Genomic DNA, 24,557 nt, shown 5'->3' on the forward strand with positions numbered 1-24,557 from the left:
CTCACAACTACACATATGACTAGCATTTTAAAGACCGGAGCTTTGAAGGGCACTTGGTGAAGGTCTATTTCCAAGATGGAAAAGGTAATCCCTCCATTTGGACCAACTGGCAACATTTTAAAGTTTTCATTCCATTAAAGAAGATTCTGAAGCTCCAGGATGAAAGGGGGCAGAGAGGGTCAATGGAGAGTAAGAACGCTATTTGGGATGGAACACAATGGCCTATGCTAAATACATTGTCATTTTTGAGTTAAAAGTAATCTATCCGTACATGTCCGAGTTCCTGCTGTCATCTTGGCTATGCCATGTGGCAGTCTCTTGTGGTTCACTCAAAGTGGGGCCACACAGGATGGTGCTTTTAAAGCAAGAGCAGTAAAGCTATTGCAGCATGTTTGGCATGTAACACCCTGCGATCCCTGCCTACAGCACAAAAAGTGTTGGAAGAACTATCCCCCTTATCTCTGAATTTGGATTTGTGTCATGCCCTTAACATTGCTTCAATGTGCATTAGCTTTGTGCAGGTTATGGTAATAAAAATACCAAACTTCTCAAATTGTATGAGAGGTAGACACAATGGATGGTGAAATTTCTGCTACAGCCCTTACAGCCTCTCATGAAATACCAGTTTCCTAACTTCTTATAACATAGTTGATGTACACAGAAAATGTGCATAGACTTTTCTATGTGTGCATGGCTCACTCAGTAAACTGCAGCCATTAGCAAATCTTTGTTAAATCAGTACTTACAACACCCCAATTATGCACATGGATGCTCATTCATGATGCTCACTGAAACCAAAGGGACCTGTGCACCAGCATCCAAGATCTGAATTTAGTAATTAACTTTATGGCCTTATGGAATCAAAGCTGGTCTGGGTCCTCCTCTAATGGAGTGAAGGTTTGACATGATAAACCATCTATAGTATGCACACAATAAGGAGTATAATAATCTGTACTCATTCCACTCCCATTACAACCAATAGGAATGCAACACAGGGAACAAATGTGCAATACACCCCTCGCTGTGTTATTCCAGAGCCTCTGGGTGAAATTCATACCAGTGCAGAAGGCCCTACACACCACTTACAAGTTCCAGCCAGTCAGGCGCTGAGCTCTCTGGCCTTGACCAGCAAAGCATTTAAAACGGTGCTGATTTTTAAGGATCTGATTATTCCCATTAACCTCAATGTGTCTGATCTGACTGATACCGAAGCCAATGGAAAATAACCTCAGCGCACAAGGCCCTATGTTTGCAAAGTTACAGGCTTTGGTGGCTCAAGGCCAGAGTACTTTGCCCCTTGCAGGATTGAGCCATAAGCCCTTAACAGGGGGCTTAAGTGCTACAGAAGGCCTTGTGCAGGTTCCCCTTGCTGTGGTGAATTTCATCTCTTTTGAATGTTTTATGCTCAGAAGCTGCTTTTATGGATCAAATAATTTGTTCAGACTTACAATCCGCCCCCTACCCCCAAACACTCAGAGGCAGAAGTCCACCTGATGGGCTCACGTCTAGGAACATTTCACTTTTAAAACCTTTTTTTTTAAAGGTATTATTAATTATATCACAGGTCTCCGGTTCACGTCTTGTAATGTTAACCAAAAAAAATCAAACCACGTTTTTAAATGAACGGTGAAACAAGTTGTCTTGTGCTCTGAGCTCTTTGTTAATGAGGCCAGGATAACATGGGGTCTAGAGGCAGTGATCAGTCCACAGCAAAACTTTCCGAACAAGTTATAAACAGCACACAATAGCAGTTTCTATTGGAAATGATGGTGCCTGTAGTGCCAGAGGTGCTGCTAGAACAATTACACATGGCTATTGTAAAAATGCATACAAACATATGACTTTCAATTGGGTTAAATAAAGTACTGTTATATGTTACATTGCTTATATTTGGAGCATGGCTCCTATAAGAACCTGGAAAAACCCCACAATTCATCTTTATTTTCTTTGATCAAAAATATGTATAGAAATGCTTGTTTTGAGGAAAATATCATACTTTTTTCTTGTTTAACAAAATAAATTAAATATACATGACTTTTGTTTAAACTCTATATAGAATTACAAAGGTTTTATATTTCTGATTGAATTCATTTCTAGTCCATATAGGTATTTAATACGTTCTTTCTTTCTTTCTTTCTTTCTTTCTTTCTTTCTTTCTTTCTTTCTTTCTTGTTTGTTGTTTTAAATGAATCTGAAATGAGATTGTTTGAATCAACTGCAAAACATTATCTGGAAAGAAAAACCACACACAACCCCAGGTGCATATTTAGCAAATTCATTCTTCCATAAACAATTATTTTCTCTCTTTTCTCTCTCTTTTTATTTTTACTTGTTCATTTATTTTTCATTGACATAGTTAAACCAGTAGCTTGTCACTGTAAGCCATGAAGATCTGATTGAAAATCACAGCTAGCGGCATCAGAAAAGGGCAGCATGTTTTCTTTTCTTGACCTTCAGCAGTTCAGTTATTATTAATTATTATTTCTTAAATATAAATATAAAGTAGCATTGTACAATGTCCTTCCTTCTTCCTGGCAGTGGCACTGAGTCATAGCATTGGGGTGAGCTGAACATTTTAAAAGATTTCAAGCAGTGCCCCCTTGGGGAAAACACAATATCCTTGATTTGCAGAAATGGAACCAGCCAGCTAAGTTATCACCAACTGTCAGGCAAAGTTACTGCTGGCGAGATGCATGTGGAGTTTCACTTTGTAAATAGAAATGTGTTTTCCAGAAACTCTTCTGCTTATGTTTTCGTTTGAAATTCGGCAATTGAATGTTTCAATTGATTACAGTCTCCTGGTGCTTTGGCACTACACCTCAGGTACTTCCTAGCTTTAGCCACTCTAAGATAAAGGGCTCTTCTGTACATTCCCAAGGGTAAGACGTCTGATGGGCCTTGCACCAAAACAGATGGCATGTGCTAGAGGCAGAAACTGCAATATCAACTGCAATATCGTGTTCTCCTCTTCTTCTTCCTCTGCTTCGCAATGCAACAGGGTCGGTGGTGTTTCATGTCACAGCTTCCTGCCTTATCTGTTGCCATCTTGATTTAGACATACAAGAAGTTTCCATTGTTTTAGATGGCCGCCTTTGTGCTGAGATCGGGAATTCCTTCATTATTCCTCATCTACATCCTAATGGTAATAATAACAAAAAAAAAAATCTCTTTCTCTCTCTCCCTCCTCTGTCCACTTTACCTTTTGCTGGCAGCGTTAGCTGACTCGAAGCAGTCTGTTCTGAGGTACCATGAGAAAAAAAGCACCAATAAGCTACGGTCTATGGCTGCCCTTTAACACTGATAATGAATGTGCTGATGCTGGTGAACTTTGCCTTCCACATGTGAGTGCGTGTGAGTGTGGATGTCTGTGTAAATTTTTGGGTACATTTTTGATGCCATGGCTGGGGCCAAAGAGGGCCCTTGGGATAGCAAATGCTGCTGGTGGGCTACGTATTCCTCATAGTTTATGGAGGAGATGCAGTCCTTGTCAGGACCCTGGGAGACACAGATCCTGTCTCTGGCCTGTGGTCTATGCATCGGAGCTGCAGTTGGGGGAGAGCAGGGCTTCTTTTTGGCCTGGCAGAGCCACAGGAGGATCGTCCCAAAGATGAAGACCGCTCCAGCGGGGATCCCGATGATCACCGGCCATGGCAGGCTGCTAGCGGAGGACGGGGCCACAGGGGCGCTCGGTGGCTTGGGATCTGGACATCAGGTTTGCATGAAAGAGAGAGAGAGAGAGAAAGAGAGAGAGTGTTACAAGAAGGAAAGGGAGAAATCGAAAGAGTTAATTAAAACCAGAAGAGGAGGATTCAAAACAGATGTCAAGCTAAGGCTGGCTTTTGTATAGTCTGTCTGAAAATCCCAGCCATGCCAAATACAAGGGGGGACACACCGCCAACAACATAATGTTTTGCTGCTGTTTCTCCTTTGAAAAGCACTGAAAGGACAAACAAATCAATTTCTTTTGTTTAAGATGCAGGGAACCCTAAAAGGTTTTTTATCAATAATTTATTATGTTTTAATTCCCCAGTTCTAGTATCCTCTTCAGAGCCAGTCCAACAGATGGTCTCTCAGTCCCTGCGCTCAGAGATGGAGCTGGCTTCCCTGTCCAGACCAGAGGATGAAACGCGGGCCATGTCAGCTGCCCAGCGATTGGACGTGCATGATCTGGTTACGCAGAGCAGAGGCCTATCCCATATTTGCCTCTGCCAGACATGTCTCTCTGTTCATTAAGTCTTAAATATCCCTCTCTAGTAGCAATCCATCTTCCTGTAGCTAATACACACTCAGCAATACTCAGGCTAGGGACCATGCAGGAGTGGTACCTTGCAGGAGTGGTCTCTTATGTAGGCAGGAGGGCAAGTTTGGGACAGGAAGAGGCAGGTTAACTAGCATCCCTCCTGCAGCACCTCTTGGTGCTCTGCTGAGACAAGGGAGGACTAGGACTTTGTGTGGGATTCCCAGGCACTGCAGAACTGAGTGTGTGTGCTTGTTCAGGATAATTCAAGATAGGGAGTCCCAAGCTTCAGGTAAGTAAGAAGAATCCCATATAAGCCCTCTGCCATGTCTGCGGTTACTATTTGCTTCAACACTGACCCACTACTAATGGCTCAGGCCCTGATTCACTGCACCTGTACAGTGCCCCATGAGCAGGATCGAGCCCTTAGTGACAGAGGCGTAAGTTTTTGTTCTCACCAGAGCAGCTCACTGCGTGCAGTACTTTATATTCAATTTTACAGTACCGTCACCACCGAGAATTAAATTGCAGATAGTCAAGAAATGCAGTTGATTATCCCTCTTACAAACCTCTAGCATCCTGCATTCATGAACATGTTGTTCCATTTAAGCCCTAGTGAGACAGGCCGAAATGGCACTGTTCAGAATCAGATCCACACTCCCAAATTTCAGGGTTTAGATTCTGGCTCATTTGCATAATAGTAGACTTTGTATAATATGCATCCAGGGCTCAATTAGTGGTGCTGCGGGAAACACAACTTTGAACTACCTAACTTAGGCACATGCCTGTATCCATTCCTGGTCACAAAAACACTTAAGCATGTGCTGATCTGTAAACCTGTGCTTAATCCCATTGCCTTCAATAGGATTTACACATGTGTAAGTGCTGTGCTGAATAGGGATGGACTTAAGCACATGCTGAAAGCTGAGCTGCTTTGCTGAATCAGGGCTTTCAGGGCCAGATTTTGAAAGGTATCTAGGCACCTAAAGAGGCAGATAAATCCTAAGTGGGGTTTTCAAAAAGCATCTAGGTGCCTAACTCCCATAGGGACCTGGCTGCCTAGGGGCTTTTGAAAATTCCACTAGGGGGTTGTCTGCAGCTGTAGCTACCTAGATAACTTTAAACATTTGGCCCTAAGGTACCAGAGCTCAGATAATGTGATGAAAGGTGCCATATAAAAATCTGTGATGACACATACAAGATCATTTGTGAATTCGCAATCCTAACCTTGTACTCTACTGTACAATATTTTCAAACATGTATAACTTTCTTTCCAAGCCAAACTTCTTTAAAGATGTCAGTGACTTTTTTTCTTTCATTGAGGCCTAAATCTAGTGTTAGTCTGAAATAGTACATGTAGAGCTGGGTTTGTTTTAGTTATTTCAGTAAAAAAAAAAAACCACCAGAAAAACATCATTTTTTTAAAAAAATGCTTAATGTATACAATAAGGACCACATTTATACCACCTCTTTTCCTCTCCTCTCTTCTCTGAGCTGCAGTGGCTCTGCAGGGCGGAGGGGAGGAAAAGCAAGGCCAATTTGGTTTTGTCACTAAAGCCAGCAGACTCTGGATTATAAAATCACGTTTTGGGGCAGGACCGCACTTTAAAGAGGGCAAAAGGGACGATAAAGAAGTTAGACTGGAAGCCCTAGAAAGCTCCTGTACTGCAGGTCTCGGCCATAGAGCAGAGCACAGGGCAGGAGCAAAGAGGGAAGCAGTTCTGAGCTTGGCACTACAGCTCCCAGGGACTCATCAAATAAGAAATTAACAAGCCTATCATATTCTCTTTCGCACCCATTCTTCTCCTTTGGCTGTGATCCTTACACTGTTTTCATTCTTCTCAGTTTATGGGCTTGTTTCATTGTTTCCTTTTACCAACAAACCAATAAAAAAACAGGGAGGGAGGGGCATTCAGCTCCTTCAAGTGCCTGGGCTCACTTTACAGGACGTTGCACAGATGGCATCACAAAACGACTTCCCAGCCCTGCTCCAGCACAAAAGCAGATCAGGAATTTTCAACCCAGTTATTTAACCTTGCTGGAGCAGTTATTTATGCAGCAGCCTACAAGGAGGCTCAGGGAGGAGATAAACTCAGGTACACCACGGGCAGTAGAAAAATCAGCATAATTTAGCCACTCGCCAAAGCTCACCAGATCCCGAGCTGTGTAAATCAGTGAGGCTCCACTGAGGTCAATGGAGGAAAGCGATTTATACCAGCTGAGGATCTGGATCAGCGACTGCAATGATGCTGCAATGCAGAACATGCTGGGCCAGGACAGTTTAGAAGGAAAGTTCCAGTCAACCCACACTCACCGGGCAACACTGTGAGGAAAGCACTGCGGAAGCTGTATCCCATTGTGTTTGCCCCTAGGCAGATGTACATCCCAGCATCCTCCTCTTTGGCTCGTGTTATCATCAGTTTGTTTAAGTAGGAGCCGTCTGGACGGGACCAGACCTCCCCAGTGGGGAGCACGACAAACTTCTGCCCCCCGACGTCAATGGTGGAGTTGTACTTGTTCTCTGTGCCATACTCCACCCTTTTCAGCCACTGGATGACGGGCTTGACGTCGCTGCGGACCTTGCATTGGAACGACGTGGTCCCACCATAGTCCACGGTCGTGTTCACAGGGTGCGTTCCTGTGAGAATGGGTTTGGACCGAGTCCTCTCTGCAAACAAATACAACGTGATGAAAAATAAATTGTGTTCCTCAATCCGATTGGGGACTATTTAAAGACAGATGCTGCAAATCCCTCTGTCAGTTCTAAGGAATCAGGCCCCAGAAATCTCATCTCAAGGGTATTCTCCATCTCCACTCTGATCACATTATCCCAGCTACCTACTGAGCTAGGGGCATCAGTATTCAGCCACCCAAGCCCCACTAATGTTAAGGGGAGTCACACAATTCAACCCCAGAACTAACTAGTTTCCCTCCTGCTTTAAAGAGGACTTTAAACTGTCGCTCAACCATAACACAAGCCCAGTTTATAAAGCTGCATTTCCTGGGTGGTATGCATAGGACTAGATATTGCAGGTGTTCAGTAATGGAGGGGTTGGGGAAAAGGGAAGACACCAAGCAGCCTTCCACCCACTCTGTACCATCCATTCAAGGTTCTGGCCCATTTGAAGTCCCTGTGCTCTCCTGAGTGCAAGAACTGTCCCCTGCTACTACCCCTCAGGGTGCTGGTGATCCCAAAAAGGAGAGGCAAGGAGGAGGATGGGCCACACACCCCATTGCTGAAACTGGCCAGTGTAGCTGAATGGCCACAGAGGTGAAGGCAGGTAGCATGCTTGGAAAGGGTGCTGCAGCAGCTGCTGTCCTGACTGCATTCTGAGCAAGTATTGCACCTCCTTAGGAGAAGCATTTCCCAGAGCTCTCCTGCAGGGCACAGATGCCAACTTTCACGTGGTAAATAAGCACCCCAACTTTCACAAGAAGCCAAAAATCAAGCTAATCCCATTTCAAAAAAGGCCAAACCAAGTCAATCCCTAAGAACCCCAACACTCTATGTGACTAGATCCGCCCAGTGGGCAGTCTGGGATTGTGGTGGGCCCGCTGTGCACCCCTGACTCTCTACCCAACAAGCCCCTGCTTGCCTCCCCTTACCCCTACTTGCCGGGAGCTGATCAAAAAAAAGAAGCAACAAGCTACAACAAGCAACAAGCTACAAGCCAAACAAACAACAAGCCAAAAACTAGCCAACAAACAACTCACAAGCCAATTAAGCCAAAAAAACAAGCCCAATTTCTGCATTTTTTTCGTGGGCTTGGCATGTCTGCCGCAGGGACACAGTGCAGCTCTGCACTGCCCCTGGCACAGGCCTGAGCTTAATGGTGCACTTTGACCCTCAGGGGTATAACACATGCAGCGTTATTCTCTGAATCTGGAACAGGGCAGGTAAGTGTCCTGAGCCAGGGTGAAAAAGGGCAAACAACATGGACACTTTCCTGTCATTATTCCAGAAAGAAATTCAGGAAACCCTGCAGGATAGTGTAGCAAGGGTGGCAACCTAAACTGACTGTTATGGCAAAAGTGCCCCTAGCATTAATCGCGATGCTGGCCTATAGCATCACCAGGCTAGCTTTCTGCTAGGGTGGCAGCTATGTATAATCTTAGGATGTTTTCATGGGGCAGTCCTGCATGTTCCCTGCTAGATCTGTAGGATATTGTGTGCTTTAGCCATGGTGACCTATTGTGAGTCAACAGCAGAGTCACAGGTCCAGGCTGTTGCTAGCCCAGTGTGGGTACGACAAGAGGGAGAAAGGAACATTCCTTCTCCTTGCACAGGGCAATCACTGTCTCTCCAAAAGCCCCCTGGACTTACCAAAGAAGACGGGACAAGGCCACTCCACTTTCCGCACTAGCCAGCTGGTGGTGGGTGTGCAGGCTGCATCCTGTTAATGGGTGCAGCAATGGCTACTCGGGGACATGCTTCCTGAAGTCCACTGGGAGGAGTGCTTCATCACTGGGGATGGCAGAATGCCTGTGGGAAGCTGATGCTGATGGGGAGTCCTCCATCTTTCCCCCACTTTCCTGGCTCAGGGAGGCTTACAAACCAAGTTTTAAGCCCATAGGTGTTAGGGGTGGGAAAGACCTCCTAAGTCAAATACTTCACTTCCACCTGCATTAACTCTTACTTCATCTAGTCTAATTGCAAATGGGCTAAGCATGGAGAAGCCACCACTTCCCGTGCCATTTTCTGAGGAGAACTCCACAGCCGTCTTGCTTCCCTAGTCAGCAGGAAAGCCTTCTCTGCCCTCTGACCATCTCATCTCAGGAGCACTCCAAGATTCTCCTGCTGGCTGGGGAAGCAAGATACCATGATAGAAAATCAAACCCAGGGTTCTCAAAGAGCATTAAGACTAGCTCACCAGACCAGCCTATTATTATTTAATATTACTAAACTCAGCGGCCTCAGGCAGGGACCCCGTTTTGTCAGGCATTGTAAAAGAAAAGTGTATCCATTATTGCAAGGATGCTGAATAGATTCCAGTGCTCACATCTGAAAGTCAGTATTTACCACCCATTTCTGGAGAGAGGTATCTGAAGTACCACAGATTTCCCTCGTCTAAGTGCAGGGAGACACTGTGGTGTCTCAGATATCAGTGTGTGGCAACTGCTGGCAAATGCTGACTTTTTAATGGAAACCACCCTTGGGCTGGGTTTGTAAAGAACCAGTTCCCAGTATCACCGGGCAGGCATTGAGGTGGGAGGAAGGAACAATGTTCCATACTTCGATGAATCAGGATAGGATGTACAGGAGGCTATCAGCACCAAGACCCCAGGGAACATGGGCCAGCGTGGCAGAAATGTCACATATTCTTAAGAGATCATACATGAGGAACACACCAGCAGTGATCGAAGCTGGAAAGATCTAGACTCAGATAAGCAAGAGAGACTGAGAAGTGGAGGCTTGGGGAAGATTTAAGGAAGGAAATTTAATAAAACCTGAAACACGCCATGGCATGTTATTAAAATAGGCAGAAGCCTGTAAAAATGCTGTAATACTCTTATCACTTTGGTTCTATTGCCCCTTTGGTCACTGTTTTTGTTCCTAGCCAGAAAACGCTAATGACAACAAGGGTTACATATATCTGTAGGTTGATAAAAACCAAGATAAACGGGGACTACTCCCTGACACAGAAAAGGGTTTGTTCCTGGTGCCGTCTGGCTTTGATGAAGTGAAAATGCCACAACTGACATTAGGATGGGACTTGATTCATTTCCCTGTCTCTGCTCCTGGTTTTAGTGTAAACACATGTTTTTACTGTCTCCACACAGCTGCATTTTTATTGATACCAGATGTCCAGCAGGTTTGTGCATTCGGAGCACAACACAACTCCCCACATGTGCTTTTAATTCCTGTTATTCTACAGAAAGGGAGTTAGAGAGCAGATTTCACACCGGGATAAACTTGATCATGCTAAAACACATGCACTAACACACAAAGAACATGCTTTCCCTGTGTCATGTATTGCTTTATGGTCTTCCATGCTCCTGCTCCTGACTATATTTGATCCTTATTGAGGTTACAGGAATAAACCATCCCGATGTGTAGACAGAATAGTAAATATGGCAGGCGACCAGCTTGGCTTAACAGTGAAATCCTTGCTGATCTTAAAAACAAAAAAGAAGCTTACAAGAAGTGGAAGATTGGACAAATGACCAGAGAGGAGTATAAAAATATTGCTCAGGCATGCAAGAGTGAAATCAGGAAGGCCAAATCACACTTGGAGTTGCAGCTAGTAAGAGATGTTAAGAGTAACAAGAAGGGTTTCTTCAGGTATGTTAGCAACAAGAAGAAAGTCAAGGAAAGTGTGGGCCCCTTACTGAATGAGGGAGGCAACCTACTGACAGAGGACATGGAAAAAGCTAATGTACTCAATGCTTTTTTTGCCTCTGTCTTCACAAACAAGGTCAGCTCCCAGACTACTGCACTGGGCAGCACAGCATGGGGAGGAGGTGATCAGTCCTCTGTGGAGAAAGAAATGGTTCGGGACTATTTAGAAAAGCTGGACGAGCACAAGACCACGGGGCCGGATGCACTGTATCTGAGAGTGCTAAAGGAGTTGGCGGATGTGATTGCAGAGCCATTGTCCATTATCTTTGAAAACTCATGGTGATTGGGGGACATCCCGGATGACTGGAAAAAGGCTAATGTAGTGCCCATCTTTAAAAAAGGGAACTACAGGCCAATCAGTCTCACCTCAGTCCCTGGAAAAATCATGGAGCAGGTCCTCAAGGAATCAATTCTGAAGCACTTAGAGGAGAGGAAAGTGATCAGGAACAGTCAGCATGGATTCACCAAGGGCAAGTCATGCCTGATGAATCTAATTGCCTTCTATGATGAGATAACTGTCTCTGTGGATGAGGGGAAAGCAGTGGATGTGTTATTCCTTGACTTTAGCAAAACTTTTGATACTGTCTCCCACAGTATTCTTGCCAGCAAGTTAAAGAAGTATGTGCTGGATGAATAGACTATAAGGTGGATCAAAAGCTGGCTAAATGGTCGGGCTCAACGGGTATTGATCAACAGCTCGATGTCTAGTTGGCAGCAGGTGTCAAGCGGAGTCACCCAGGGATCGGTCCTGGGGCAGGTTTTGTTCAACATCTTCATTAATGATCTGGAGGATGGTGTGGATTGCACCCTCAGCAAGTTTGCAGATAACACTAAACTGGGAGGAGAGGTAGATACGCTGGAGGGTAGGGATAGGATACAGAGAGATCTAGACAAATTAGAGGATTGGGCCAAAAGAAATCTGATGAGATTCAACAAAGACAAGTGCAGAGTCCTGCACTTAGGACACAAGAATCCCATGCACTGCTACAGACTAGGGACCGAATGGCTCAGCAGCAGTTCTGCAGAAAAGGACCTAGGGGTTACAGTGGACGAGAAGCTGGATATGAGTCAACAGTGTGCCCTTGTTCCCAAGAAGGCCAATGGTATTTTGGGATGTATTATTAGGAGCATTGCCAGCAGATTGAGGGACGTGATTGTTCCCCTCTATTCAACATTGGGGAGGCCTCATCTGGAGTACTGTGTCCAGTTTTGGGCCCCCCACTTTTTCAAGAAGGATGTGAAAAAATTGGAAAACGTCCAGCAGAGGGCAACAAAAATGATTAGGGGACTGGAACACATGACTTATGAGGAGAAGTTGAGGGAACTGGGATTGTTTAGTCTGCGGAAGAGAAGAATGAGGGGGGATTTGATAGCTGCTTTCAACTACCTGAAAGGGGGTTCCAAAGAGGATGGATCTAGACTGTTCTCAGTGGTAGCGGATGACAGAACAAGGAGTAATGGTCTCAAGTTGCAGTGGGTGAGGTCTAGGTTGGATATTAGGAAAAACTTTTTCACTAGGAGCATGGTAAAGCACTGGAATGCATTACCTAGGGAGGTGGTGAAATCTCCTTCCTTTGAGGGTTTTAAGGGCAGGCTTGACAAAGCCCTGGCTGGGATGATTTAGCTGGGGATTGATCCTGCTTTGAGCAGGGGGTTGGACTAGATGACCTCCTGAGGTCCCTTCCAACCCTGATATTCTATGATTCTATGATCTTCCTTCTGACAGCCTTTCTCCTCCTCTTTCTTGAGCTTGCAGCATCATAATCATTTCCATGGCAACATACTAGGCTATCATAAACATAGCATAAACCAAGGAATAGAAGCTCTTCCTCACTTGGTCAAAGTAGCTTCTCCAATATAATTATTTTCAAAAATAATAAGACAGGAAATTAGAGCCACAGAATCCTCTATCGGGTTACATACAGAGGACAGCAGTCTAGTTCATCCCACTGCCTCAGCAGGACAATCCCCTATAGCATGTGCCCTAAGGACCAGATTTATAGAGGTATTCAGGTGCTAAAGATGCAAGATAGATGCCTCGTGGGATTTTCAAAGTGCCTAGGTGCCTAACTCCCAATGGTGCCTGAATTCAGTGCCTCAGAGTTAGGCATCTAGGCACTTTTGAAAATCCCAGTAGGCGTCTATCTGTAACTTTAGGTTCCTAAATACCTTTAAAAATCTGGCCCTAAATGCTTTGTCTCATTAATTTTTAATTACTCTAATGACGGGACTTTTATCACTTTCCTTGGGAGACTGCTCTATGATTCAACAGAACGTTTTTCTCTGATATCCGGCCTAATTTTTCCACTGATTAACTTCATCCCATTATCTCTGTAGTAGCCACCCTAAACTATTTTTCTTCAGACACATTAAAGGCTTTATCCAATCCACAATGAAGTCAATAGAACAACTCCCAATGGCTCTTAGACCCTAAAAGTGGGACTCTCTGGTCCACAAAGTGACTGTCTATAGTCTGAAATTGCACTTACTTTTTTTGGCAGGCACATCATCTTGTGAGCACACATACCAGGGTGATCACTGTCACCATTAGTTCTCTCTCTAGATAGTAGTTTTTCCCGAGTACCTCCCTACTACTCTGGGAGTTGCTCTCACCAGACATACTAGCCTGCATTTAACAGGATATATCACATTTTATTATTTCCTGCCCATGTTTCTGATCTCTCTATTAGAGACTCTGAAGAATTGTTTCTCTGTCTGCGCTGAAGTTTGCAACACCTCCCAGTTTAGTGTAATCTGGGAATTCAGTTTCTGGCATTGCACACGGCTCTTGGTACAATGTTCTATTTATTCAAGTCAATGCACTTGTAAAAGCCCTTCCCTAATAACCCACTCAGCCCAGAGGCAGCACTTACGGATTACTTCAACTTTATATGTTGCATTGATTTCTCCAACTTTGTTAAACACTCGGCACGTGTATTTCCCACTATCCTCAGGCTTTAAGCTCTTCAAATTCAATGTCCACTTCTTCTTCTTGTTCTCCCCAATCTCCTGAGGTGTGAGGGGCTTATTGTCCTTCAGCCAGGTGATGTCAGGCCTAGGGTTTCCACTGGCAACACACTTCAGGCGGACTGAGCTTCCTACAGGCCGTGCAATCACCCTCCGTCTCATCTTGGCAGGTTGTGTGAATCTGGGCCGGGCTGCAAAGTACACAAAGTGTTGATTACACTAAGCAAGGTGCATGATGGACCACACAACCAGAGCACTAAACTGCTGTCTATAGGGACTGCCGGCATTGTTTCTGAGACACCCTACTCCAAATATGCAAGAAATGCCCATCCATCACTACTGCATACACTGGTCCAGTGTGGTTCCTTCATAAAAATAAGTACTATGTAGGTTCGTAGATTTTAAGGTCAGAAGGCCATTTCGATCACTGGTTTGAATTCCTACATAAGACAGGCCATAGAATTTCACTCTATAATTATGGCAGTTGATTATAGCGATGTCACAAAATAATACCAGAGTCACCTGTATCTCAGGGCAGAATTTGGCCTCATAGTTTCCCTTAGCAGTATGGCCACCTTCAGGACACAACTATAGAATTATATGCTTTGCATTTCTTGGGTTCAGCCATGACAAGAAGCAGAATCCAGAGTTCCATAAGGTTGATTGTTCTTCTGGTCTATTTCTGATTATCCAGAGAGGAGATAAGCATCCTCCACACCCGCTGATTTTAATGGGAGTTAAGAGTGCTCCGCAACTCCCAAAATGCGGCCAAATACCAGCAGAGAGTCAGAGAAATGGTACAAGGAACCTGCTCTTTCTGTAACTCAAAGCCAATTTTACAAGGTCCAGAGCTTCAGATTGTCCAGATGAGCATCCAGAGTTCTGAGTGCTGATCTGAACTGAACTTTCTGAGATTCATTCAGCATTAATTTATGAAAAATGAATACTAAAAAGCACTCTCATTCCAAAAAAAAACAAAAACAAACAAACAAAAAAACCCCCATGAGTTTCTGAGGTTAGGAAGAGCTACTAACCCACTCATTCCACATGACAGGTGAGCAGAAACATGGCACAGGGCTGTTCCATTACAATAGCATCTGGGAGACCTAGCAATGGGTAGTAGGTTCTTCTGCAACCTTGTCCTCAGGGAAGCACAAGTTCTCAAGTGGAAGCTCACAATGGGCCAAATCCTGACCTCACAAAAGTCAACAGGAAGTGCAGGATTTACAAAAGCACCCAATGGAATTAGGCGCTCAGTTCCTACTGACAGGTTTCAGAGTAGCAGTCGTGTTAATCTGTATTCGCAAAAAGAAAAGGAGTACTTGTGGCACCTTAGAGACTAACAACTTTATTTGAGCATAAGCTTTCATGAGCTACAGCTCACTAAATCGGATAAATTTGTTAGTCTCTAAGGTGCCACAAGTACTCCATTTCTTTTTTCAGTTCTTACTGACTTTCGAAGATATAATTTCAATTATTCATTAAATTCCACAACAGAATTCCAGAGGAAAAGGGGGTGGAATAATATTATCCGCATGGCTTTAATAGTTTTGCACTGTGTCCTTTCTATAAAATAACTGGATGGCCTGATTTACCAATATGATAAAAAAAAATCTATTAAAAAGCTCTTAAAAATTGCTACAGTGGAATACGGCAGTTTCAAGGCCAGAACCTTGTCTAAGAGTGGCCTATAATGAACAATTCAGAAGACGGCATAAATCCCCCACAATTACTCTCATTGTGCAATACTACACCCGGGGCATTTCTTAGCGCAATCTCCTGCCAAGCCTACTTCCACTTCCTTCCTCTTCAGCCTATCTAACTCCCACCTGGCAATCCTCCAATCTATCCCAAAACACTCCAGCCAAACTCACCTTCCTCTCTCACTACTCTGACCATGCCAGTCCCATCTCAAGATTCCAGTCAGTGGCTCCCTGTCAGACTCAAACTCCTTTCCGTCACTATTCCTCTACACAGCTCTGCCCTGGTTACATCTTGTGTCTTGCCTCTCCTAAATCTCTCACTCAGGCCCAGAGCAAAGCCCCTCTTGCACTTTCTCGCTTTCTGTCTCCTGTGCCAGATGTATCCTCTGTGATCCTTTCCTCCTTCAAACATCCTCCTCCAAGCCCCCTTCCTTCCTCCATGTCTCCAGTGACCCACCCTCCCCCACCAGCCTAATGAAATCTAAATTAGAGCTCTTCCTCCCAGCCCCAAAGGGAGCTGACAAGCTGCATGCCTTGCTTGAGCGCAACCTTATATCCTTCCTTCATGTAACACCCCTTCCCTTCCTTCCTGTGACCTGCTTGGCTGCTGCCATCTCTCCTGGCACCCTGTCATGATGTGTCTCACCTAGCGCGTAAGGGCCTTGAGGCAGGAGCTGCATCTTTAATTCTATCTGTAAAGAGCCGTGCAAATATTGAATAGATGGATGTGACTGGCCTTCTCTATGACACACTGGGGCAGGTTGCACTGATTAGCCACTGGCCCACATTGCTGGGGAGTGTGTCACTGCAGCAGAACAGCTGTGGGAATGCCAGGAAAGCCGTGCTTGAGGTGCTCTCCGTGAGCTCCCCAGTGCACAGGGAGAGTCTCACAACACCTCCTATGGGGGTGCGGCAGGCTTCCCGACCGTGCATCCAGTCAGCTCTGTTCTCCAGTGCACAGGGAGAGCCTCACGACACCTCTTAAGGGGGAGCAGCAGGCTCCCCTGTTAGGATATAGATATGCAGGCCTGTCTGTAAAGGCCTATACTCTAAGAATTTAGGTGTATTTTTATCACTTAGCTAGTTCTAGAGGTATAAAAGAAAGAATCAAAATCACTGTCTGCCGCTGTAAGGACCTTCTCTCACTGTGACAGTCTGAGGCCCTGTGCTTAGGCTAAGGCCTTTGGCTAAGCAGCAGAGGCAGCCATAAGCTGGGAAGCGACCAGTCACCTCCTCACATTGCAAACCAGGCACATTGAAATAAGGTGCTATTGGGCTGTTAGGAATACAATCCTGTCCTGATCATGCCTATCACCTCCAGAGAAAGGGAAGTGCCTAGAAGATGTAAAAGGAAACTTAGTTTGATAGCATCCTGTCTGGCAAGAACTCACTTATCAATAGCTGGGATGTGAAATCCTCACTTCTGTATTGTTTTGTCATTATAGTTCCCACTTTGCTATTGTTTATTTGCATGGTCTCTCTCTGGTTTTGTGAGTGTTTCTGTCTGCTGTATAATTAATTTTGTTGTGTGTAAACTAATTAAGGTGGTGAGAGATAATTGGTTACATAGTCATGTTACAATATGTTAGGACTGGTTAGTTATATTTCAGGAAAATGATTGTTTAAGGTATAGCTAAGCAGAACTCAAGTTTTACTATATAATCTGCAGTCAATCAGTAAGTGGGTGGGGTGGGGAAATGGGAACAGGGAATGGGAGTGGGAAATTGGAATCATGTTTTGCTAAGGGGGGGAATGGGAACAGGGACACAGGTAAGGCTCTGTGGTATCAGAGCTGGGAAGGGGGACACTAAGGAAGGAAACTGGAATCATGCTTTCTGGAAGTTCACCCCAATAAACATTGAATTGTTTGCACCTTTGGACTTCTGGTATTGTTACTCTCTATTCATGCGAGAAGGACCAGGGAAGTAAGTGCGTGAAGGAATAAGCCCCCTAACATCCCTGATCGTGCATCCAGCCAGCTCTGTTCTCCAGTGCACAGGTCTGGTGGGGCCCTGGTCCCTGAGGTGTCCGTAGGGGCACAGGCCGGGAGCAGCCCCTATGCTCAGGAGAGCACAAGCACTGCAATTGTTCTCGGCATATGAAGGGAGAAACTCCCCACCTCCACGTACAACCTGGCTCATTATGAATGAGCTGCTCACTCTAGTGCTTTTTGGGGCTTCACAGCGGTGGCAAAAATTACAGCCCGAGCTCTGTTGGAGGCAGGTTTATGGCCACTCCTGCTCCATCCCCTCACCGCTCGGGAGTGGGAGAGGCTGGCGGGCAGCTCCCTGGGCGTGAGGAAGTTGGCGTGCAGGCTCACACATTTGAGGAAAAGAAGCCGGGCCCCTCAAAGATCTGTGTGTGTGTCACACACACTGGCCTCAGGCCCAGCCACTCTCTCTGGGAAGGAGGCTGCCCATGGCGCTTCTTCTCTTCAAGGCCCTTTCTTGTGTGAGCAACCGGCCCCCTCCTTACCCCCCACCCTCACCCACGGCTGTCGTTTTGGATCTTCGCCATGTAATGTTATTTCAAACCCTGGTGCAGAAATGCTTCACTCTCCACGCAGGGGCTTTCATGTGTAACCTAATGAACCGGAGCAACTCCAGCACTGAATGTACTACCAGCGACAGCTGGGGCAGTTAGTGTCACATGCTAGCCCATTCCAGAGGTTTCTGTGTGTAAATTGCTGGGTATTCCCTTGATCATCTCCTGAAACCAGAGGCCTCCTATCCAGTAAAAACAATCACACTCCCAGAGAGATAATTAACCCGTTCAGCACTACGCACTGGGAGCGCTCAAAACCATGGGGTTTAGCCACTGTCCTGGAGACAAATGCCAACAGGGCCACCGGGTGCTTTCATTATGGATGTGGAGTGTCAGGCTATGAGACACAGAAGTGGTCAACATCCAGCAGCAAAATGGGACTAACTGGTTATCTTTTAACAAGGCAATAATTTACTCCATGCACATGAACTGAAGCCCATGTAAGAGTAGATATTCACTAGATGGGATTTCTACACTAGCATTAGCATTTCACAATGCAGCTCCAGAATAGGTACATTCACTAATATTTTTTGTACTGACCGATGAGTCACATCACTGACTTTAATCTTGGAACTTCATGTGTAACCGCCCATACTTGCCCTCTGCTTGCATAAAAATATTTCAATAGGGTTTGTTTCCCCACCTAGTTCCTGCACTGGGACAATATTGTAAAACAGGGTCCGCATTTTCCTCACTACAGTCAGGTCAACAACAGCTCAGTTTGCTTTCACTCCTATCTCATCCCTCGAGAACTTTTGTTTGGAGTCCTGTGTTCACCCCTCTGACAATCCCTCTCTTAGACATGGCAATCTACAGGTAAAATAATACTTTTTCAGGCTTTTTTCCACTTTTTCTTTTAGAAGGTTAAGTGATTACTGTGGCCTCAAAAGCTGCTTCATCCTGTGTGTGATACACTGAAACCAGATCCCATTTACACAGTCCTGAAAGGTTTCCTTGACAAAAGCTTGAATTGGGCAAGTTCAGAGAGGCCAGTTGACAAAAGGAAAGAGAGAGACACACACACAGAGAAGAAAGAGTGAGCTTGAGGGCGTGAGAGGCTGAGAGAGCCGTGAGTTTGCATTTACTAAATGACTGTTCCAAAATCTGTATCATCTACTGAAGGTTTGCTTGCTGAACTGCTAGAGGACCCTTTGCAATGTGAGGGAGACCCTGGTGCACGCCTATCTGGAATGCGCCAGGTGGCAGCCCCTTTTCCGGCTCCTCCAGAACCTCTTGTTGAGGTCTGGCTGCACTTTTCCCCACGCCTCTTCATATAGGCACATTCTGTTTGTGGCCCCACAAAGTCGTGAGACCTCCTCATCAACCTCCTCCTGGCACTGGCCAAAGTGGCCATCTACTACACCAGGAGGAGGCTGCTGGACGGGGAGGCGCTCTACGACTGTGAGGCCTATTTCCGTTCCTCCCTTGTCTCACGTATCCGGGCAGAGTTCCTCTGGGTGGCGTCCTCTGGCTCCTTAGACAGCTTTGAGTAGTAGTGGGTGCTATGCGGGATTCTATGCTCGGTGTCCCCCTCTGAATCCCTAGTTTTGAACCTATGAGCCCCACTCCTGACAGTGTTATTCCTTAGTTGTTCCTCATCCACAGTTGAGTCCCGGGTCCAGTAGCTCCTCTCCAAGGGTTGTGGGCAGGGCCTTTAGAGCCAGAGGACCCCATTACAGAGTGCCTCTATATTATTCAGACTTTGCATGCCTGTTCTCCCACACACCTTTCGGCGTTTGCTTTGTAAATTCCAAGAGCTGCACTTTGCTACAGTATAAATTAAGCGTGAGGGAAACACAAGTTGACTGAGACAAAGGGACAGTGTGTGCAGGTCTCCTGCTCTAACGCTGTTTATTATGAAGATTTATTCAGTGTAATTAAAATTAAATAATTAATGGCAAAACATCAAGCAAAAACTTGGTAGGAAGCAGTTTAACAGATTCCTTTCCTTGAGGAATATCTCACAGATGGATGGATAAGTCTCAGAGGTGCCTGCTGCATCCCCTTAACAGATAGAGTTAACGCAGTGGTTGCAGAAATGTCCAATTTATCGTGATTGTCCACAATTACCTTTAGAGGGCACTTTTGCATGGGTCAACTTCTGGCTCATGCCCCTTATGGGAATGAGATCTAAAGACAGGTCTGCGTTTGCTTTTTTTCATGTGATATGTGCAGAATCTGTCCTGTGAGATTTCTAGAAGTGTGGAATAGCTGAATCTTCCATCTTTTCTCTATAAAAATCTGCCATCTTCTTTCAGAATTACATCCCTCTTCACCAGCTTCCCAGGACAGAACAAGCACTGGCTCCTGGACCCTGTCTGCAGTCCTGTGCAAAAGATGCTAGCACGGTCCACATAATAATGTAATTAACTGCTCAGTGTTCATGTGCATCACTGCCCTCTGGTAAGAACTAGAACTACAACACGATGGTATCATATACCCTCTACTGCCAACAGCTGGAGGGGATTATTCTTAGCTCAGGCGGTAGAAACATGTCATTTTGAAACAGAATGAGTTCCAGCCTCACTGTTGCCATGAGGTTACTTGCTGGCCAAGTTTCACAACATGGCGGCTTTCCTGAAGTTGCTAGTCATGCATTTGTTACATTATTATATTTGGAATTTCCTATTTTGATGACAGTTTAGATCTGCCCTGTTTGGGCAAGGGTAAATTCTTGAATAGGGCTCTTTAGACTGGATGAAATCTCTCAGAAATAGGTTTAGGAACATGGTGACAAATCATCAACCAAACTAAAAAAAAATTAAAAAGGAATGAGCTTTAGCTGGGTCATAAAAGCAAAAATGAGATCTGGCGCCTGACACCTCTGGATCATCAGTTCAAATTCCTGCCCATGCCAGTAGTGGCCAAAAGTTGTTCTGTTTCTCCACAAAGAGCATGTGGAGAATGGCTTGAACCAAACCCTGGGTCAGGACACTCTCAAACCTTGGAGCAGTTCAGACCCTTGTTTCAGAGCTGGTTTTAGCAGTTTCTGCTAAGCTTATGACAAGATGAACAAAACACCTAAGTGAACCTCCCCCTCGCCCAACCAACATAGCTATGCTGGCAAAAATCACTGTATAGACACAGCTTATACAGGCAAAAAAAAAGTCCTCTTGCCAGTACATCTTCCATCAATCAGGGAGATGGTTTAACTGTATACTGGCTGAAGGAGTTCTTTTGCCAATAAACTGCATCTCCACTTGAGGGCTTTGTACTCTAGCCCGACTTGGTGATTTTCAGAAGTGCTCAGCATTGGCCTAACTTTGTTCCTGTTGAAGCCAGATCTCCCATTTGACTTCAATGGGAGCAGAGGTAGGCCGGCACTCAGTGCTTTTGGAAATCCCACTATAAATTTCAATATGTTTTTTATGGAGAACTTATGCCCTGCCATAATAGGGCTACCCATGCAAAGGAAAACTACTGCTCCTGGAAACAAGTACAAGAGAGCACGATGATAGGATATAGCAGACGCTTAAGTGTGGATCACCAGCTACATTTCCTGAGGCAGGCGGACACTTAATAAATGAAGGGATCAGTTCAGACTGATGCATTCAGACGAGATTCAATTTGACATTTGATCATCCACATATACAAATCGATCTGATCGCTGAATTCCTTTCACACTGCCTTTTCCATTCCTTCAGTGCAATGTGACATCAAGATGGACTGCGATGGATAGCACAGAACAGGGATGTGTGGGAAGCCAAAAAAAAAAAAAATCTGTCCCTTACCCCACTGCTTCCCAGAATGATCTTCGTATTCGCCATTGGAGCCTTCAGACACTGGGCTGTCCTTTCCTGAGCTGGCATCATCTGCATAGAAAGGGAAAGAGAAGCTCTTAGAAACATCTCCTCCTACATGGCTGCCTTTGATAGGAGGTTGCATTGCCTTTGGGAGGCATTGTGCTGCCACAAGGCACTTAAAGTGCATTTTGCACTCACTTCCTGGTGCTTGCAGCCTGGCCAGTTTAATGAATAATTTTGCTTGCTGCTTTATGAGCTTTTCAGTAGACTACTAACATGATGGGAGATTAATCAATGTTTCCATTAATAGCCGACAAAAGCCCTTTTGTTTATATTTACTGGTCACCGTTTCCTAGGAGGAGCTGATCCATTCTACCCTCCATGCAAATAATTATATACATCAAAATTACAGCTAATTAAACCCAGGAGGTGGGAGAGACTTATGTGATCAGTCATGCGAAGTGCAAGGAGTGGAATTCTGGCAACAGTTTTATTTTGCAGTTTCCATAAAAGATCAGGAGAGCAAGCACGCTTATTGGGATCAAACGAACCTGGGAGAGCGCTGAATGGAAAGCTTTGGTCAGGAAGGCAACAATGTTGAGTAGACACGCTATTTTTTTTTAAAAGACAAACTAAGAGCACTGAAATGAATTGGACTAAATTTATGGTCCATCTAGTCCTGTTCCCCTATCATCATCATCTCTATTACATAGGACCTCGAGTCCCCAACTGAGATGTGTGTCCCTATTGTGCTAGGCGCCGCACAGATAAACAGTAGGAGAGCCCCTTCCCAGTCTAAATGGACAAGACAAAGGGAGGAGGAAGTAAATATTCTTGTCCCCATTTTACAAATGGGGAAACAGAGGTTCAGAGAATTACCCAAGGTCACATCACACGTAACTGTCAGATCCAGGATTGGAACCCTTTTTTCTGGGCAAAGCAATGACATCTCATTAACTATACCACAGCTTATCCCAGAAAGAATTTTCATACCTGGGATGGACCGAGATCCCTATTTCGGCACCTACTTAAGTGGCCTTATTTTCAGAGGTGCTGGAAATTAAGTCAGTGGGACTTCTAACAGGGAGCTTGGAGGGCTGGGTGGCCTACTGGTTGGAGTGCTTGACTGATGGCCCTTTGCTTCGCTGGTTAAGGTGCCTCAGTCTTTAAGGCAGTTGGGCAGAGGGACCCAGACCTTCCCTCTCCTCGGGTCCCAGCCCAGGGTCCTGTTTGAGTCAACCCCTGAATATACCTCCCAGCCGGGAGTCTAAGGGCGTGGCTACACTAGAAACTTCAAAGTGCTGTTGTGGGAGCGCTCCCACCGCAGCGCTTTGAAGTGTGAGTGTGGTTGCACACCTGGTAATCTGCCTCCACAAGGGGATTAGCTCCGAGTGCTGTCTACACTAGCGCTTTAAAGCACTCAGACTTGCTGCGCTCAGGGGGGTGATTTTTCACACCCCTGAGCCAGCAAGTTAGAGCGCTATAAAATGTAAGTGTAAAGAAGCCCAAAATTCACTGCCCTGGGTTACTTCTTACCGCTGTCCCTTCTGTGTGGGGCATGGCCTCTACAATCCAAGTCACGGGAGTGGCTTGTCTCTAGTAGCACTCCCTTGTGGACCTTGGGCAGAGCCCTGCCACAGTCTCAGGCTCCTCTGGGCAGGGCAGCCCTAAATTTTGCAGGGCCAGAACCACACAAGGACTCCATAATTCAGACACCCAGTTATTTCTTAGGGCTGCTGCTCCTAAGTCTCTTCAAGTCTCCTCAGCCAAGGAGATGGTATTATTTCCTGGTGGCTACCTTGGCTGGCAGGCTAGTGACCCTTCCCCTCAGGTAGGTAGGCAGCAAGTTCCTGCCTCTTCGCCAATTAGCCCCAAACTGAGTCAGGTTCTCTCCTTTTCATCCCCCTCCAGGCCTGGCATTGGCTGCAGGTATAATGGGGCAGGGCCAGCTGGGCACAAAGGCTCTCTTTAACCCCTTCCATGCTGGTGGGCGGTTTCTCCTCTTCATCTCAGGACTGTTCCCATAATTAAAGGCTACCCAATCAGAGAGTTGCCTCAGTCACTGTGCACCAACATCAGTGATATGAGTGTAAATTCCACATGCAGCCCAAGAGAAATATGTGACCCTAAGGTAAGCGTATGGGAGAGACTAAGGGTTCAATTGTACAAATCCTGAAACCCACCTGAAAAGATCTGGAGGCTAGAAGTGAGGAAAGCCTTGTTCTAATCTCAACTGCAGAGTCCAGGGGAAATAATTCGGCACATACACAAGCATGTCCAGAAACTCTTAGAAATAATGGATCTAGTCTTTGTAGCTGTTTAGCAAGGTGGATAATGCTTAAACAGTACAGTGAGCTCTGGCCGAGATTTTAAAGCACAACATATATTTAACCCTCACTCTCCCCCCTTGGCACTTGCCCAATTACTGCCACGTTGGAAAATGGTGTGTGTTTTTAGCACCAGGAGTTTTATGCTTGCACATGCATTGCTCTCATTTGCTGCTGCGTCTTAAACAGCATCCAAGGAGAATGCCTGAGATGCCATGAAGCGCGCCTCCCCCACCCCCACCGCACCAAACATATTTTTCTGTTCCGTTTCTGGTTCTCTCATCAAAGTTTCCCCAGAAGTACATGCAGCTGTCACTTAGGAGGGAAAAGAAAACTTACAACTCGCTGCACTGCTGCCTTGGAACTCCAGCAGCTCACTGAAGCTTCCCCCACTCCTGTCACCGAGAACACAGAAAGCTTTCACAAGGGCTGTGGCCAGCTCACACCCAACCCTTCTGGAAGCAGCATGAAATGGAATTGCCTAAGGCCCTTAAAGGCAACATTGACTAACCCCTCTGCCCCTCAGTGAAAACATACAACATGGAGTCTTCCTCAGCTTGAATGATCAGCAGCCCATTCTGCGCAGACTCCCCCGAATGAATGGTAGGAAACAACGAACGCATCGTGCAAATGTACCTTTGTGACCTTTGAAAATTGAATGCAGTGAGTGTAAAAGAAAAGGAAATGAAGGCAGGA

At 45.5% G+C, this 24,557-nt stretch overlaps 1 protein-coding gene across 3 annotated transcripts in view; it reads right to left on the reverse strand.

The window, feature by feature from the left end:
• Positions 1–681: 681 nt before the first annotated feature.
• Positions 682–24,557, reverse strand: part of FGFRL1 (fibroblast growth factor receptor like 1) — a 245,202-nt gene continuing 221,326 nt past the window's right edge. For all 3 annotated transcript variants that reach the window (XM_038400871.2, XM_043512689.1, XM_043512688.1), the window contains exons 4-7: positions 21,523–21,603; positions 13,451–13,735; positions 6,552–6,905; positions 682–3,701 (exon numbers count right to left, since the gene is read on the reverse strand). In XM_038400871.2, the coding sequence (XP_038256799.1) occupies positions 3,292–3,701; positions 6,552–6,905; positions 13,451–13,735; positions 21,523–21,603 (1,130 nt within the window). In that variant the 3' untranslated portion in view covers positions 682–3,291. The remainder of the gene's footprint in view (positions 3,702–6,551; positions 6,906–13,450; positions 13,736–21,522; positions 21,604–24,557) is intronic.

The sequence above is a fragment of the Dermochelys coriacea genome, chromosome 4 (assembly GCF_009764565.3).
Source record: "Dermochelys coriacea isolate rDerCor1 chromosome 4, rDerCor1.pri.v4, whole genome shotgun sequence".
NCBI classification, from domain to species: domain Eukaryota; kingdom Metazoa; phylum Chordata; order Testudines; family Dermochelyidae; genus Dermochelys; species Dermochelys coriacea.